Below are 13,993 nucleotides of genomic sequence, written 5' to 3' on the forward strand. Positions count from 1 at the left end.
TGTGTATGTGTTTTAAAATAACTTACAGTGAGTTTGGGTTCTTGGAATTTTACGTTAAACACATGAGATTGTCTGCATGTTTGGAGTTAACAATTGGCTTCTCAAAAAGATAAAATACCCATAATTCCAAGTGAGAGGATATTTCCCAGACTTCCTTTGGGAGTTAACCAGAGGGTTTAGGGGAGAATTTTCCACATTAATTCAGTCTGGGCTGGGAAAAGAAGCGTATATCAAGCGTCAAAGTACCGTGTGGTCTTTCAGTGGAGTAATGTGTGAAGCAGCATTTTTAAGAAAAAGGGTTTAAACGTAATGACATTATATTAGAATGAGATGTTATTGTTAGTCTCAGACTGGAGAGTTAGGGATATAGTCAGTGGAAAAGAAGTAAAGTTTTTTGACATTAACTGAAAAAAGGAATTCAAGCTGCAGCAGAAAAAACATAGGTCTGCAAGGAAACCAAGCCAGGAGCATAGCAACAACCATCAATAAAGAGTTATTTCAGTGTCATCAGATGAATTGAAATTTTAACCACTTCAAGTCAAAGTATTAAAGAGAAAAGAATTTCTCTCTCTCTTTTTTTTGAAAATGATTTGGCTACATCTTCCTAGAAGTACAGCACTAGATGTTCTTAGGATGGCAACAATATTAGGGTGTACTGATTCAGACAGCTTATGCAAAATATGTAAAGAGTGGGTGCATCGTCTCTCTTGGTGTTTAAAAATCAATGAATCTTTTATTAAAACAGTGCTTATTTTTCTCGTTTGTCTTTATTTCTGTAGGTTAATATGCTTTTGTTTTGTTTTCTTGTTAAAACAAAGACTGCAACATTGCATTCTTATGTTTTAGTCAAAGATGACTTTGGTAAAAAAATATATAATTTTGTGATCTGCTCTGCCAGGTTCCTGTGGGAATCTGACTTGCCCAGTATTAACATCAACTGGCCATTCCCCTGTAACAATTGGGGGTCATAATATGGTGTACTGGCTGGTTTTCCACCATCATGACATCTTTTCTTCTGCTGTGACTGCTTTGGCTTCAATATGTGGCCAACATTGAATACATTACTTCAAACAATATCCAGAGCCTCCCTTTACACATTTCTCTTTGCCGTTCTTGTGGTCCGTTGGATCTTCATCTTATATTACCTGGTTAAGAGCTTCCACACATTAGAGAAGACATCACAATTGATGTGATTAACACCATCCCCCTTCTGCAGAACCAGGTTGTGTACTGCAGGCCAGGCCATCGTGAGAGACTTTTGCAGAGGACATTAAAGAGCACCATCAGGTACCTGAATCACATCTTCAGCACGTCAATGATCTGCATGATGGTCATTGTGATTGTCCCCAAGGCAGGTATAATACCTCTCCTCAGCATCTAGATGAAGGTTTCTCAGAGACATGACCTCATTGGGTAGCTCTTGCCTCTGGGTATCCATTGCCAAAGGTATGCGTGAGGGACGGAGAAGCCGTGGTACTGAGACTGCTGAAGTGCATAGGCGTAATGACAGTTTCCCAAAAAAAGGTACGTACACACATACATAAAGCTGGTCATACCTTAAGTAAGTGAGATCCCTTCTCGTTGATAAAATGACACCTTGCCTGCTTCGTGCACACTATTGATCACACCCGTTCTTCTGGGGTGTCCAGCAATGGATCCAAGCCCAATGGATGTGTTAGCTTGACTCTCTGGATCGATACAGTAGTGCACAATAGGGCACTCTTGGAAAGGGCAATGGTCACCATCTTCATATGTAGATGCAGTGCAGACTGCGAGATCCTATACACACATCCAGTGGATTCGGAGGAGATCCAGAGGTGTAGAAGATCACTGCCATGGTGACCTTCAGCTCAACTGATATGAGCTGTCCACTAAATCCAATGAAGCTCAACTCCAATCCACAATGGAGCACAATAACCAGTGACAGTGTCTCTAGAGAGACACATTTACAGAAGCACAGCTGCTCAGACATCTGCATGTCATTGAGACTTGGATTGTGGACTCTCTCGAGAATAACTACTCCTGCCTGAAAAATGCTGCATTGCCCTGTGCCCCCTTTTCCAATATCTTCACTCTGAGACAGGCTCTCCTGTTTACCCCGTTGCTGCTGATCGCTTGCTGTCTGTGTCTGTATCAGCCTTCTGCTTCCTTCTCCTTCTTCCTCCTCTCCAGTGGGGAGTTCAAAGCCTAGATCAGTTCTATGGCAGGTGGCCGTTTCCAGTTTGGAAGGTCTTTTATACAAATGGCACATCTCCTCATTTCTGCCACCCATTTCCTTTGCCCCAGTGCCATCACTCCCGAGGCAACACGGGGCTGAAACCTTTTCCCCCACACCTGGTTATATTTGCCACTCTCTGTAACACTTCCTCATGTTGGCGCTGTACATGGCTATCTCACTAGAGGCTGTTAAGGGGGCAGAATTGAGGTAAACTATTTCCACTGGTTGGAGATCCCAGATGTAGGGGCATACTCTTAAAAAATAGAGCCAGGCCATTCAGGATAGATGTTAGGAAGCACTTCTACACATAAAATTTGGGAGAAGTTTTGAACTCTCTTCCACAAATGGCAGTTGATGCTCAATCAATCGTAAGTTAAAAATTTGTGATAGATTTTTTTTGTGAAGCAAAGGTATTAATGAATATGAGCCAAAAAATAGGTATCTGGAGTTAGGCCACAGATCAGCCATGATCTCATTGAATGGTGGAACAGACTTGAAGGGCTGAATGGCCTACTCCTGTTCTTATGTTGCGCTCTCACTTGCTTGCTGCCTCCCTTAACCATGCAAGGCCCTGAAGCCTGTGGCTCTTGTCCACTGTTAGTAAATTTAGAAAGAACCAGAAATGTTGCTGTTAACTGCCCAGTTAATTGCCTTATTGTAAAATATTTCCACTACATCAACATCTGATTGCATGACCCAATCCACTGTGAGTTCATTCTAAAAGCTCAGTAAAATTTCAGCCAATGTTCAATTGGATGTGACAATTATCACGGCTATCTTTGTTAATCCCAGCTACCAAACAAAAGAACACAACATTCTGTCCAACAAAAAACAAAGAACTGCAGATGCTAGAAATCAGAAACAAAAACAGAAATTGCTGGAAAATCTCAGCAGGTCTGGCAGCATCGATGGAGAGAAAGCAGAGTTAACGTTTCAGGTCCAGTGACCCTTCTTCAAAAAAATTCTACGTATCTATTCCCGTGCTTACCTTTCAAAGTCACACGATTTTACGAATACCCTTCCATTAAGGTTGTATGATACACACACTTTCATTTCTGAGGTTTTTTAAGGTTAATCAAGAGTATATCATTTCATGGCTGATTTTGAATTCATTTTTAATTTATGAAACGTTGAATAATTTCTGTCTGCTGTCAGTACCAGATCCTAGAGTTTCATTGTTGTTTGTTTTTTTTTGCCTTTGCACCTTTAATAATTTATAAGTGTGGCATGCAGATGCAATGGTTGAGAGATTTCTTTTTAAATTCATTAAACATGCAGGCATATCTCTTGATTGCAAAGGTGTGGCCAGAGTTAGCAGATTGTTTTTGTTGGAGTTGAGTTATAGATGTAATAACGCTGGAAAAAGATTTAGATAGAGATGGTTATATATGAGTTGTGCTTTTTTGTTCGGATTGCACTGCTCAATCAGATACAACTCTGCAGGCACTATAATAATTCAATAAAAAAGATTTGTTTTTCAATTGATGCTCTCATTGCAATTGTCATCCTTATCATAATCTACCTTATCGACCTTATCATCAGACCTCTCATCAACCATGTGATGTAAAGTACTGTCACAAAATTCATAGGAGTCATAGAGATCTACAGCATAGAGAAAAGGCCATTTGGCCATCACATTTCTGCCAGTCAAAAGCAACTCCTCTAGTCCCATTTTCCAGCAGCTGACTCATAGCCTTGTATGCCTTAGCATCACGAGCGTACTTCTAAATACTTAAATGTTATGAGGGTTTCTGCCTCCACCACCCTTATGGACAGTGAGTTCCAGACTCGCATCACTGTCCGAGTGAAAAAGTTTTTCCTTACATCTCCTCTAAATCTTCTGCCCTTTACCTTAAATCTATGCCCCCTGGTCATTGATCCTTCTGCCAAAGGGAAATGGTTCTTTCTATCTACCTATCTCTGCCGCTCATAACTCTGTAAATAGAAAACAAAATGACTAAAAACTACATTTGAATGATTTATTACTTTGGGCAAAAATATCCTTTGCTATTTGTAGCAGAATGCTCATTGCAATTTTATTTTCTTCAAGATACCTTCTCTCTACTTTATATATTATTGAATGACATGGATCTAACTCAGTTACATATTGCGGTGAAGGACAGCAGTCATAGAGATGTAAATACTTTTCAGTGGTGTAACAATAGGCGTTCTTAAATATCGAATAGCATTCCAGAAAACAACCTACCATAGCTCCCTCTACATTTGCTCCAAAAATGTGATTAATGTTAATTTCAGAAGCGTGTATCAAATATTTTCCCCTCTTCCCAAGGTAGCTATCAATATAGCATTTGTAATTGTGGGGCAAGCCTGAAATCAATTCAATCCATAGACACTGGATTGAAATTGCCCCAAACTAATCTTGAATACAACCCTTGTTGTTGGCAGCAGCATCAGAGAGAACTCTCATTCGGTCAGCCTAAGGTGGATTCAAAAGGAGCTTAAATACAGCTTGCAAAATTAATGGGTTTTAAACCAAAATAAAGTACTTACATCCTTCTAACCTAACAAATTCATCTTTTTCCTTTGAAGTTAAATCGGAATCCTTGATGGTGCTCTGCTGACTGTCAAGATATTGTTCAGAGGTAATCTGAGCTAATTCATGTTCTTCAGCAGGTCTCACTGAAATCTGGACGTGAGACCTAGAGTAATGATAGCCATGACCCGCTGGACAGATTTCATCAAAGACAGCTGAAATATAACAAGAAGTTACGTATAAAAATGCTATTAAGGCAAGAGCACAGGTGTTGTGCTGCCAATTTGCTGAAAATGTGAATGTTTGACAGACAAGGCTTAAAGTCAAAAACATGTGTAACATGATGATGATTAAACGTAGCCTATTTGGTTCCCTCTTGTTACTGGGTAGGTTGCTTATTTAAACTGTTCCCTCTAGTGTCCGTGAGAATAATGCACCACTTGTTATAACTGTTTCATGTTGAATGCTGAACACACATACATCAGCAATTGGTTTTTGTGATCGTGATAGAGCAATATAACAGAAAACATAAATGGGTTTTGGAATTACGAAAATAAACATTCACATTCTGTATGAGCACCAGTTGCAAGCTATCCAGCTTGATACCACTTGCTGACTCATACACAGTAATCCTTTGGTACTTTGCTATTAACCTATTCATTCATAATGTCACCAAGTTCCTAGCAACCGTGTCAAGAGTGCATACTTATACGATTTCTCCAAAATACTCTGTGGGTCCCTGTGATGAGATATTTATAATGTATTATCATCAGTTGGGAACTTGAGTTCCAAAGCAGAAAAATGATGTGTAACTGATTTGTATTTCTATATTGTGTGTGATAAGAAAGGGAGACATAAGGCAGATTCCTTTCGGGGTCTGCGTGGTTTAGGCGATGGGGGGGATTTGTGGCAGAATAAGACGAGAGGACTGGCAAGGTCCAACTTGATTTTGGGAGTATCTTACACCAAATTTGGGCATTTGATGAGCACATGGTGAGTTTTGCACTAGGCAGCAATTAAGGGGAATTATAGCTGTCGCATGCTTTTTAAAGGATAATGCACCCCGTTAATTTTTTCCTAACATTAAAAGATGTAATTATATTTTAAAAAAATCATTTTCTGCTTCCTATCTTACCAAATTCTGACATGGAAACCAAAGTGGGTACCTGTCAACTTCAGCATACTGCTTGCTCTAAAGGGCCTCCTTGTTGTACACCAGCACTGATGTCTCAGGGCATACTCCTTAGGCACTGGCCATGTGCACTCCATGTCCACAGATACTGACATTGGATATGTGCCAGATTCTGAGACCCCTAATTGCACATCTATGGTCCACTTACAGGATGCTTCTGCACTTCAGTGCTACGCCAACAACTATCTTTGGAATGCTGCAAGCAGCCAGCTCATGGATTGGACCTCTGGGCTCTTCACTTACTCCATACCTACTAGGAATGCTCACGGCATCCCTTCATTCCATTGCCTTGCCTTGGTGCACTTTACCCTCCCTCAGCCAGAGAAACTGGACTCATGTTACTTCAGTCCTCCCGTGCTGTTTGGTGCAGATACAAAAGCAGGAAACTTGTCATTATTATCAGCAGGCCTCAGTCAAGTGCAGGGGACAGTCTGCACTCAGGGTTCCCAGCACAGACTTAATTGCAAAACTTTAACCTGCTGTTGGGAGCCCTCAGTTATGCCTCCCCCTCCTGGCCTTCTGCAAATTGAGGCCAACCCAGAAAATTTTGCCTCGACATATACTTTAAGTAAGATTAAAATTCAGCCAAGAAACAGAAATATTTTGAAATCAAACTTTTGTCAATTACACTTAGCTGCTTTGAAAAAGAAAACCAACAACTTAATCACATTGTGTAACGTAGCTTTAAAATGCACGAAACTTTATCTGCTTGTGTCGTAACAAATTTTAAATATGAATGAAATATAACTAGCAAAGGTTACTTCAGTTCTGATCTACAGCTTTTTGTAAATGATATCCAGCTCTATCACCTGTGGTTATTTACAAAGAACAATGAGGCATCATGCAAAATAAATTATTACCTGAGCCAGGGAGCGGGCACTTGTCACAGTTTTTACCCCATCCTTTGCCCACGCGGCTACAGCAGCAGATCTGTTTTGTGATCTGCTGAGAAAGAGGCAGTGAGCAGTTCCTTCTGGACAGTGATCTGAAACAAGTTCCTTTTTCTACCGAAACAGCTTTGTCCGCTGAAAAGAAGTACAAATTGCAAAAAAAAACTATCATCACATTGGCATCAGGAGGCTAGTTCAGAAGCTCAATCATTTCCAACCTTTGCATAACTTATAACTAACATTCCTGATTCACTGAGACAACAAGGTGCAGGGCTGAATGAACACAGCAGGCCAAGCAACTTTCTGCTCCTATGATGCTGCTTGGCCTGCTGTGTTTATCCAGCCCTGCACTTTGTTGTCTCGGATTCTCCAGCATGTGCAGTTCCTACTATCTCTGATTCCTGATTCACTGATGATTTCAAATTGAGAAAGTTTCAAAGCCCAAATTACTTTTGTTTCTTTTCTAATGCAGGTTGATTTTTTTTTGTTAATGCAGTTCCATGTCATGGTTCATTGATGTGGTTTTATGCTGTGAACAGGAATGCTTTTTTGTCTACACAACAATAGGGACTAAACTTCAAAAATGCTTGTTTCTAAAAACTTTGGGATGTTCTGGAGACACATAAGCAAGTACATAATCATAAGTTCTTTTTTGTTCTTTTAAATTATATACTACCTTCCTTGAAAATATTGGAAATTTATTTGAAGTCGCACCATCCCAATAATACTTTGTTCAATTTTGCAATGAGAATATTCACAGAAAGGAAGAAAGGGAACAGCAAGGAACGGTGTCAGGATTACCAGAGAACATTAGAATGAGAAGAAAAAGCATGCATGAAGCACTAATCCTGTAAACCCTAACGATAAATTCAAAATAAATTTTAACTTAGGCCAACAAGCAGGTCTTTAGCTTGCAAGGAAAGAATTATGTACACCCTGGGAGACAAGGTGAGGGGAAATCAATCATTTACTGTAGAAAAATCTTTTGTATGCACAATTTAATTTTATGGCAGTCATAAAACTGCAGGTCACAGTAATTAATTTGCTGTGAATCACTCGATGGTGTCAATTGTGCTGTACAAATAATTGCAAGCTTTTACTTCTCTACCATTTTGCAATTCACCTAGTTTTGAGCAATTTGGACCTGAAGGATCCTGCTTTCCAAAATAGGGTGTTTTAACACCCAAAACCCACCGAATTGGAAACAGACATTTACAATCACGTCATTTAACTGAAGCGAAGGCAGAAGGTGTAAACCGGGAGCCTATCAGGTGCCATAAGTCTCCAACAGAACAATGTTAGAATAAAAATACTCAAAACTTGCAAACGTATGGCGTCTGAAAAGTACCCCAAAGAGGGCCCTCTTGCAGCACAGTGGTTGTGTCCCTATCCCTGGACCAAAAGACCTGGGTTCAAGTACCATCTGCTCCAGAGGTGTGTAATAACATCTCTGATCGGGGTTGATTAGAAAAATAGGTTTATATAAAAGCACCCCAAATGAAATATAGAGTTCCTTGATGAATTATTTGAAGAGATTAATCATACCTGAGCAGATGTTAGTAAGGGAATGCCAGCATTCCTATTGTCTCTAACATTAGCCTTAAGGTTACAGGTTATGGGAGAAAATACTCAGACACTAATATTCTAATTTTTGATTACAATGATCTCATGTAAAATGTGAGATAAAGTTGGATTCCTGAGTTATAAAGCAGGGGGGTGATGAATTATAATACAGCACAAGTCCAAGAACAGAAATTAGACCAGTCTAAAATGGCCTAGTGATATTATCGCTGGACTGTTAATCCAGAGACCCAGGTAATGTTCTGGGGACCCAGGTTCAAATTCTGCCACAGCAGGTGGTGGAGTTTGAATTCAATAAATATCTGGAATTAAAAATCTAACAATGACCACGAATCCATTGTCGATTTTGGAAAAACCCATCTGGTTCACTAATGTCCTTTAGGGAAGGAAATTGCCATCCTTGGATGATAGTAAGAACTGCTGATGCTGGAGAATCTGAGATAACAACGTGTGGAGCTGGAGGAACACAGCAGGCCAGGCAGCATCAGAGGAACAGGAAAGCTGACGTTTCAGGTCGGGACCCTTCTTCAGACATTTAAGCTTTCCTATTCCTCTGATGCTGCCCTGGCCTGCTGTGTTCCTCCTACTCGATACTGTGTTAACTGCCATCCTTACCTGGTCTGGTCTACATGTGACTCCAGACCCATAGCAATGTGGTTGACTCTTAATTGTCCTCTGGGCAATTAGGGATGGGCAATAAATGCTGCCTAGCCAGCGACGCCCTCATCCCGTGAATGAATAAAGGAAAAAAAAGTCACTTAATCACGGGATTGGCCGCATTTTAGTCTCCAGGCAGTGGGAAAACACCTCCCTGATTAAGTCCATGTCCGGAAGTAGCTGATGTGGAATTCCTGGCAGACATGGGGGGCATATCAATAAAGCTGATCAATGACAGTCACCTTTTCCCATGCCATTAATTGAATTAAGATTAGAATTAGCTTTATTGTCATGTACTCACATGAGTACAGTGAAAAGCTTATAAATCATTACTGACGGCTCCATCTTAGGTACAAAGTTATTCTTGTTTCTTCAGCACAAATTTATTGAGGACAAAAATTTAGTAGAATAAATAAAATGTCCAGCATTACTGATCATGCCAATAAATTGGAAAAATAAAGAAATAAAAAGTTCAGAATAACAAACCTTCCAACCTAGTCCGTGCTAGCACCTAGCCTCTGGTCTGCACTGTGCCTTGACTCCAGACTATGCTGGGCTACACCTTGAGGCTTTTGAGGCTGTGAAACCACTCTGGAAACATCTCAAGACCGGGAGACCAGGCAGAGGCCTTGCTGGGGCAAAAGACCACCACACCAGGGTACCGAGAGAGCATCACACTGATCTGCATATACCTAATGTATCTTCAACTTCCCTTCATTCTACAATCTCATTACTGGTCAATCTCACAACACAAAGGCAGGTTCTACTTACTTTTTACTGGGCACATAGAATTGAGCTGATAATGCAAGCTATGTTGCAAAGATGTGTAAGAGTTTAAGACATTCCCACACAGAGCAAACTCTGCATGCCGAATGACATCGAGAAAATAGGTTTCCCAATAAAACAACTTGAATAAGAAATATAAAGCTGGTATCAAGCTAAAATTCAGAACCTTTGCAAATTCATCAAATAGGTTGCACCAATGGGCTCAGTGCGAATGTAAAACCAAAGTAAAAGTAGAAAAAAAATCCAGCCTGAAGAAGATGTGCCATCAGAAGAAGGATCAGCCACTGACCTGAATGTGAGAACGATGTATTGGAATGTGTCCACAAAACCTCAAAATTCTTTCACTATTGTGAGAATGGCAAAATGCATATGTGCGTTTAAGTGGGGTGGAATCAAACCCCATTTCTGCGAAAGGTTTCAGGGCAACAGCTAGGCCTGTAGCCACTATATGAAACAAAAATGTTTTTACAGGTGGCCAGGATTACTTCGAGACAAAAGTGCTTAATTTCAATATCACCAAACTCATCATCAGGCAGTGGATAAAGCACAAGCACCCATTATGCCACATCAGCAACATGTTAAAAGTTATAGAATCATAGAGTGGAACAGCATGGAAACAGATCCTTCACTCCAACTCATCCACGCTGACCAGATATCCTAAATTGATCTAGTCCCATTTGCCAACATTTGGCCCATATCCCTCTAACCCCTTCCTATTCATGGACCTATCAAGATGCCTTTTAAATGTTGTAATTGTACCAGCCTCCACCACTTCCTCTGGTAGCTCATTCCATACACGCACCACCATCTGTGTGAAACATTGTCCTTTCGGTCCCTTTTAAATCCTTCCCCTCTCACTTTAAACCTATGCCTTCAAATTTTGGACTCCCCAACCCCGGGAAAAAAGATCTTGGTTATTCATCCTATCCATGCCCCTCATGATTTTATAAACCTCTGTAAGGTCACCCTTCAGGCTCCGACGCTCCAGGGAAAATAGCCCCAGCCTATTTAGCCTCTCCCTCTAACACAAACTCTCCAAACCAAATGTCCACAAATTTCATAACAGCCAGCAACTAAACCGTGGGTGTAAAGGTTCAAGAACAGTTCTAGTGAGGACCACAGGACATGAAAAGACATGAGTCAGGGTGATGCAAGCTTGCATGGCCTATGGAGCTAACTGAAAGCCTTCTGTAACTTGCAAATATAAAACCATGCTGAAAATTAAATTTTCTGCAGCGTATTATGCAGAGCTCTATGACAATGATTGTGTAGATGATGATGAAGTGAAGTTATGGATTAATAATGTGAGGAATAGACAATCATACGAACTACATGAAGAATGCAGATTATCAGTGTGGGGCATGTTTAGATTCCTTCAAACCAATCAAGTCAAGTGATGCCTGTGAAGAAGTATCTTTTGCATCTTATTTACTTAAGTCCTGAATCTTCATATCCATAAAAACCTTTGAACAGCAGTCCTTTATTGAAAATTAATTCCGAGCTACACAATGTGAAATACAACAGCAATTAATTTTCATGAAGGGAGAAAGCAGCAGAGAGGCATAAGCAGAGGCTGCAGAGATTCTTAGGTGATGGCTGGAAGAGGAAGATCAGGTCACATATGCCATTTTAACTAGGGCACAACTAAGGCACAAATGGCCTCAAACCTGCCAGGGAAGATAATGTCAGGCATCTTCCAAACTTAGAAGAAGCACAGATAAATGTTTTTGTTTAATATTTTTTAAAAGAATACTTTTTGGGTCAGGAGATCAGAAGGACCAATGTGATATATGTGGGCAGATGGCATTTAATTCTGAAATTTGTGAGGTGATGCATTTTAAAAGCAACAACAAGATAAGTGTTCACTTGCTGAATTGCAGGACTCTAGGAAGCTCGGAGTGATCTTGAGGTACTTATCCACTAATTCCTGAAGGCGGCAGGACACATTAATAAGGAGCCAAGATTGCCTATGGGACATTTGTTTCTGTCAGACATGCTGTAGATTATAGGAGCGGGGAGGCTATGTTGGAGCTGTACAAGACTTTGGTTAGGCTACAACTGCAGTTCTGGTCACCACACTAAAGGACGGATGTGATTGTACTAGAGGGGTGCAGATGAGTTCACCAGAAAGTTTCCTGGAATGGAGCATTTCAGCTACAAAGAGAGGCTGGATGAGCTCGGGGAGTTTTCTTTGGAGCAGAGAAGATTGGGGATGGGGAAGATCTGATAAATGTATAGAGGATGATAAGGATCATTGACAGGGTGGATAGAAAGCAGCTGTTCCCCTTAGTTCAAGGGTCAATAACCAAGGGGCACACTTTTAATGTAAAAAATGGGAGGTTGAGAGGGGATTTGAGGAAATATTTCTTTCACCCAGAGCGTGGTGGGGGTCTGGAATGCAATATCTGAGAGGGTAGTTGAGGTGGGAGACTTCATTACCTTTAAAAAGTATTTGGATGAGCACTTGAAATGTCATTACACTCAAGGTTATGAGCCAAGAGCTGGAAAGTGGTCCTAGTGTAGATATTGTGTCGTTTTGGTAGTACAGATTTGATGGACAAAGAGTGTCTTCTGCACTGTATGAATCTATGATTCTATGACTTGTACTGACTTGATTCAGTGCCTCTTTTGATTGAGGACATTCATTTACCTTGCTGAGAACTGTTTCAGTCTGTCTCCACAGGCCATTGTACTCCCCCTAAATTTCATTATAAAAAGTTATTCTCCAAAGTTTTGGTTGGGACTTGGTTGGGAAGCATACAAATGAGGCTTAGGATCCAAAGGAGTAGAAATCATTATAACGTGTGCCCATTTCTCAAGTATACTTTGCAGCATATTGCCTTGTGTTCAATCTACACAGGCATGGGGTCTATTTGTAAGTTTGTCAAGGTTATCTTGTCTGGTATCTCAGACAGCGCCCCCAGATCACATCATTAAAGGCTTAAGCCTTGCTGGAGACCTCTATGACAAAATGTACCAAAAAATGGGGCAGGTGCCAAGATTCAGAAGCCCTTGCAGTCTCCAATGAGAGTAAACAAAAATTCGTTTTAAAAACCTTTCTGGTCTAAGTGAAGTGCAACAAGAGTTCTCCCCCAACTCTAAAATCATTGCAATCAACTCATCCCAATTATCTGCTGGAACATCCCTTTCCCAGTACTTAATCAAGAACCTCTTATGGAAAAAAGTTTCAAAATGGATTTTTCAGCTGATTCAAGTTGTCTTTGAAAGTTAGCTTCATATGTATACTTCCTGATGTTCAATTCTTGGTAGGTCTTGTGGTCAGGTGCGTGTTGTTTTTATTCTGGATATGTAAATAAGCCCATGTGAAAATTTACCCCCAAGTTTTCTATTTCGTGCTGTTATATTCGCTGTTCTGTTCGGCTTCTGTACCAATAAATCCCCGGCCCAGGTCTTTGCAAATCAGATCAGGCTCTCTCAAGGGAGTGGAGGTCACTTAGTAAATGGTATCTTGGGCCTGAATCTTTTCAATGATCTCACCACTCTCATCAATTTGTGTGACAGCATGAGTGTCCACACAGATGGAGAAATACTCCTGGAAGTATACCGTCTGGGACCACATCAAGTCCAAACAGGAATGACTGAGATTCCTAAAAGGCACAATAAACACTCCATGTCATTTTCCTCATGAATGAGCTTCCTTTCCATTCTTTTCACTTCCCATGTTCAACTTCCAGGTAAAGGAAAAGACCCAAATAGTGTCATAGAATCATAGAGTCATACGTATGGAAACAGACCCTACAGTCCAACCAGTCCATGCTAAACACAATCCCAAACTAAATTAGTCCTAGCTGTCCACTCCTGGCCCATATCCCTCCAAACTTTTCTTATTTATGTACTTATCTAAGTGTCTTTATTAGAATATTCAACAAGAAGTTCAAGGACTTTTGGGCTGATTTTGGATGGAAATATATTATGATTTTGGTCATTACATCTACATTTTGCGGTCCTTTGGAAAAGATAATGATTCAAAAAACAGGAAAAAGATCATGAGGGAAGAATGGCTAAAATTTGAGGCATTTAGCAGGCAAGAGGAGAATTTCTATAATTTCTATGCAGACACTTCTGGCCTGAATAGATGTTGTTCTTTCTGAACATGTAAATCTGCCTCCACACCTCTTGAAAACCAGATGCTTTCTTTGATACAATGGTGGCAA

At 40.4% G+C, this 13,993-nt stretch overlaps 1 protein-coding gene across 1 annotated transcript in view; it reads right to left on the reverse strand.

Moving 5' to 3' along the window:
* Positions 1–13,993, reverse strand: part of LOC109934543 (latent-transforming growth factor beta-binding protein 2-like) — a 312,512-nt gene that overhangs the window by 172,898 nt on the left and 125,621 nt on the right. Inside the window, exons 9-10 of the mRNA XM_048600033.1 lie at positions 6,765–6,929; positions 4,730–4,927 (exon numbers count right to left, since the gene is read on the reverse strand). Coding sequence (XP_048455990.1) covers positions 4,730–4,927; positions 6,765–6,929 — 363 coding nt within the window. The remainder of the gene's footprint in view (positions 1–4,729; positions 4,928–6,764; positions 6,930–13,993) is intronic.

The sequence above is a fragment of the Rhincodon typus genome, chromosome 8, assembly GCF_021869965.1.
Source record: "Rhincodon typus isolate 14 chromosome 8, sRhiTyp1.1, whole genome shotgun sequence".
In the NCBI taxonomy this organism is placed as follows: Eukaryota; Metazoa; Chordata; class Chondrichthyes; order Orectolobiformes; family Rhincodontidae; genus Rhincodon; species Rhincodon typus.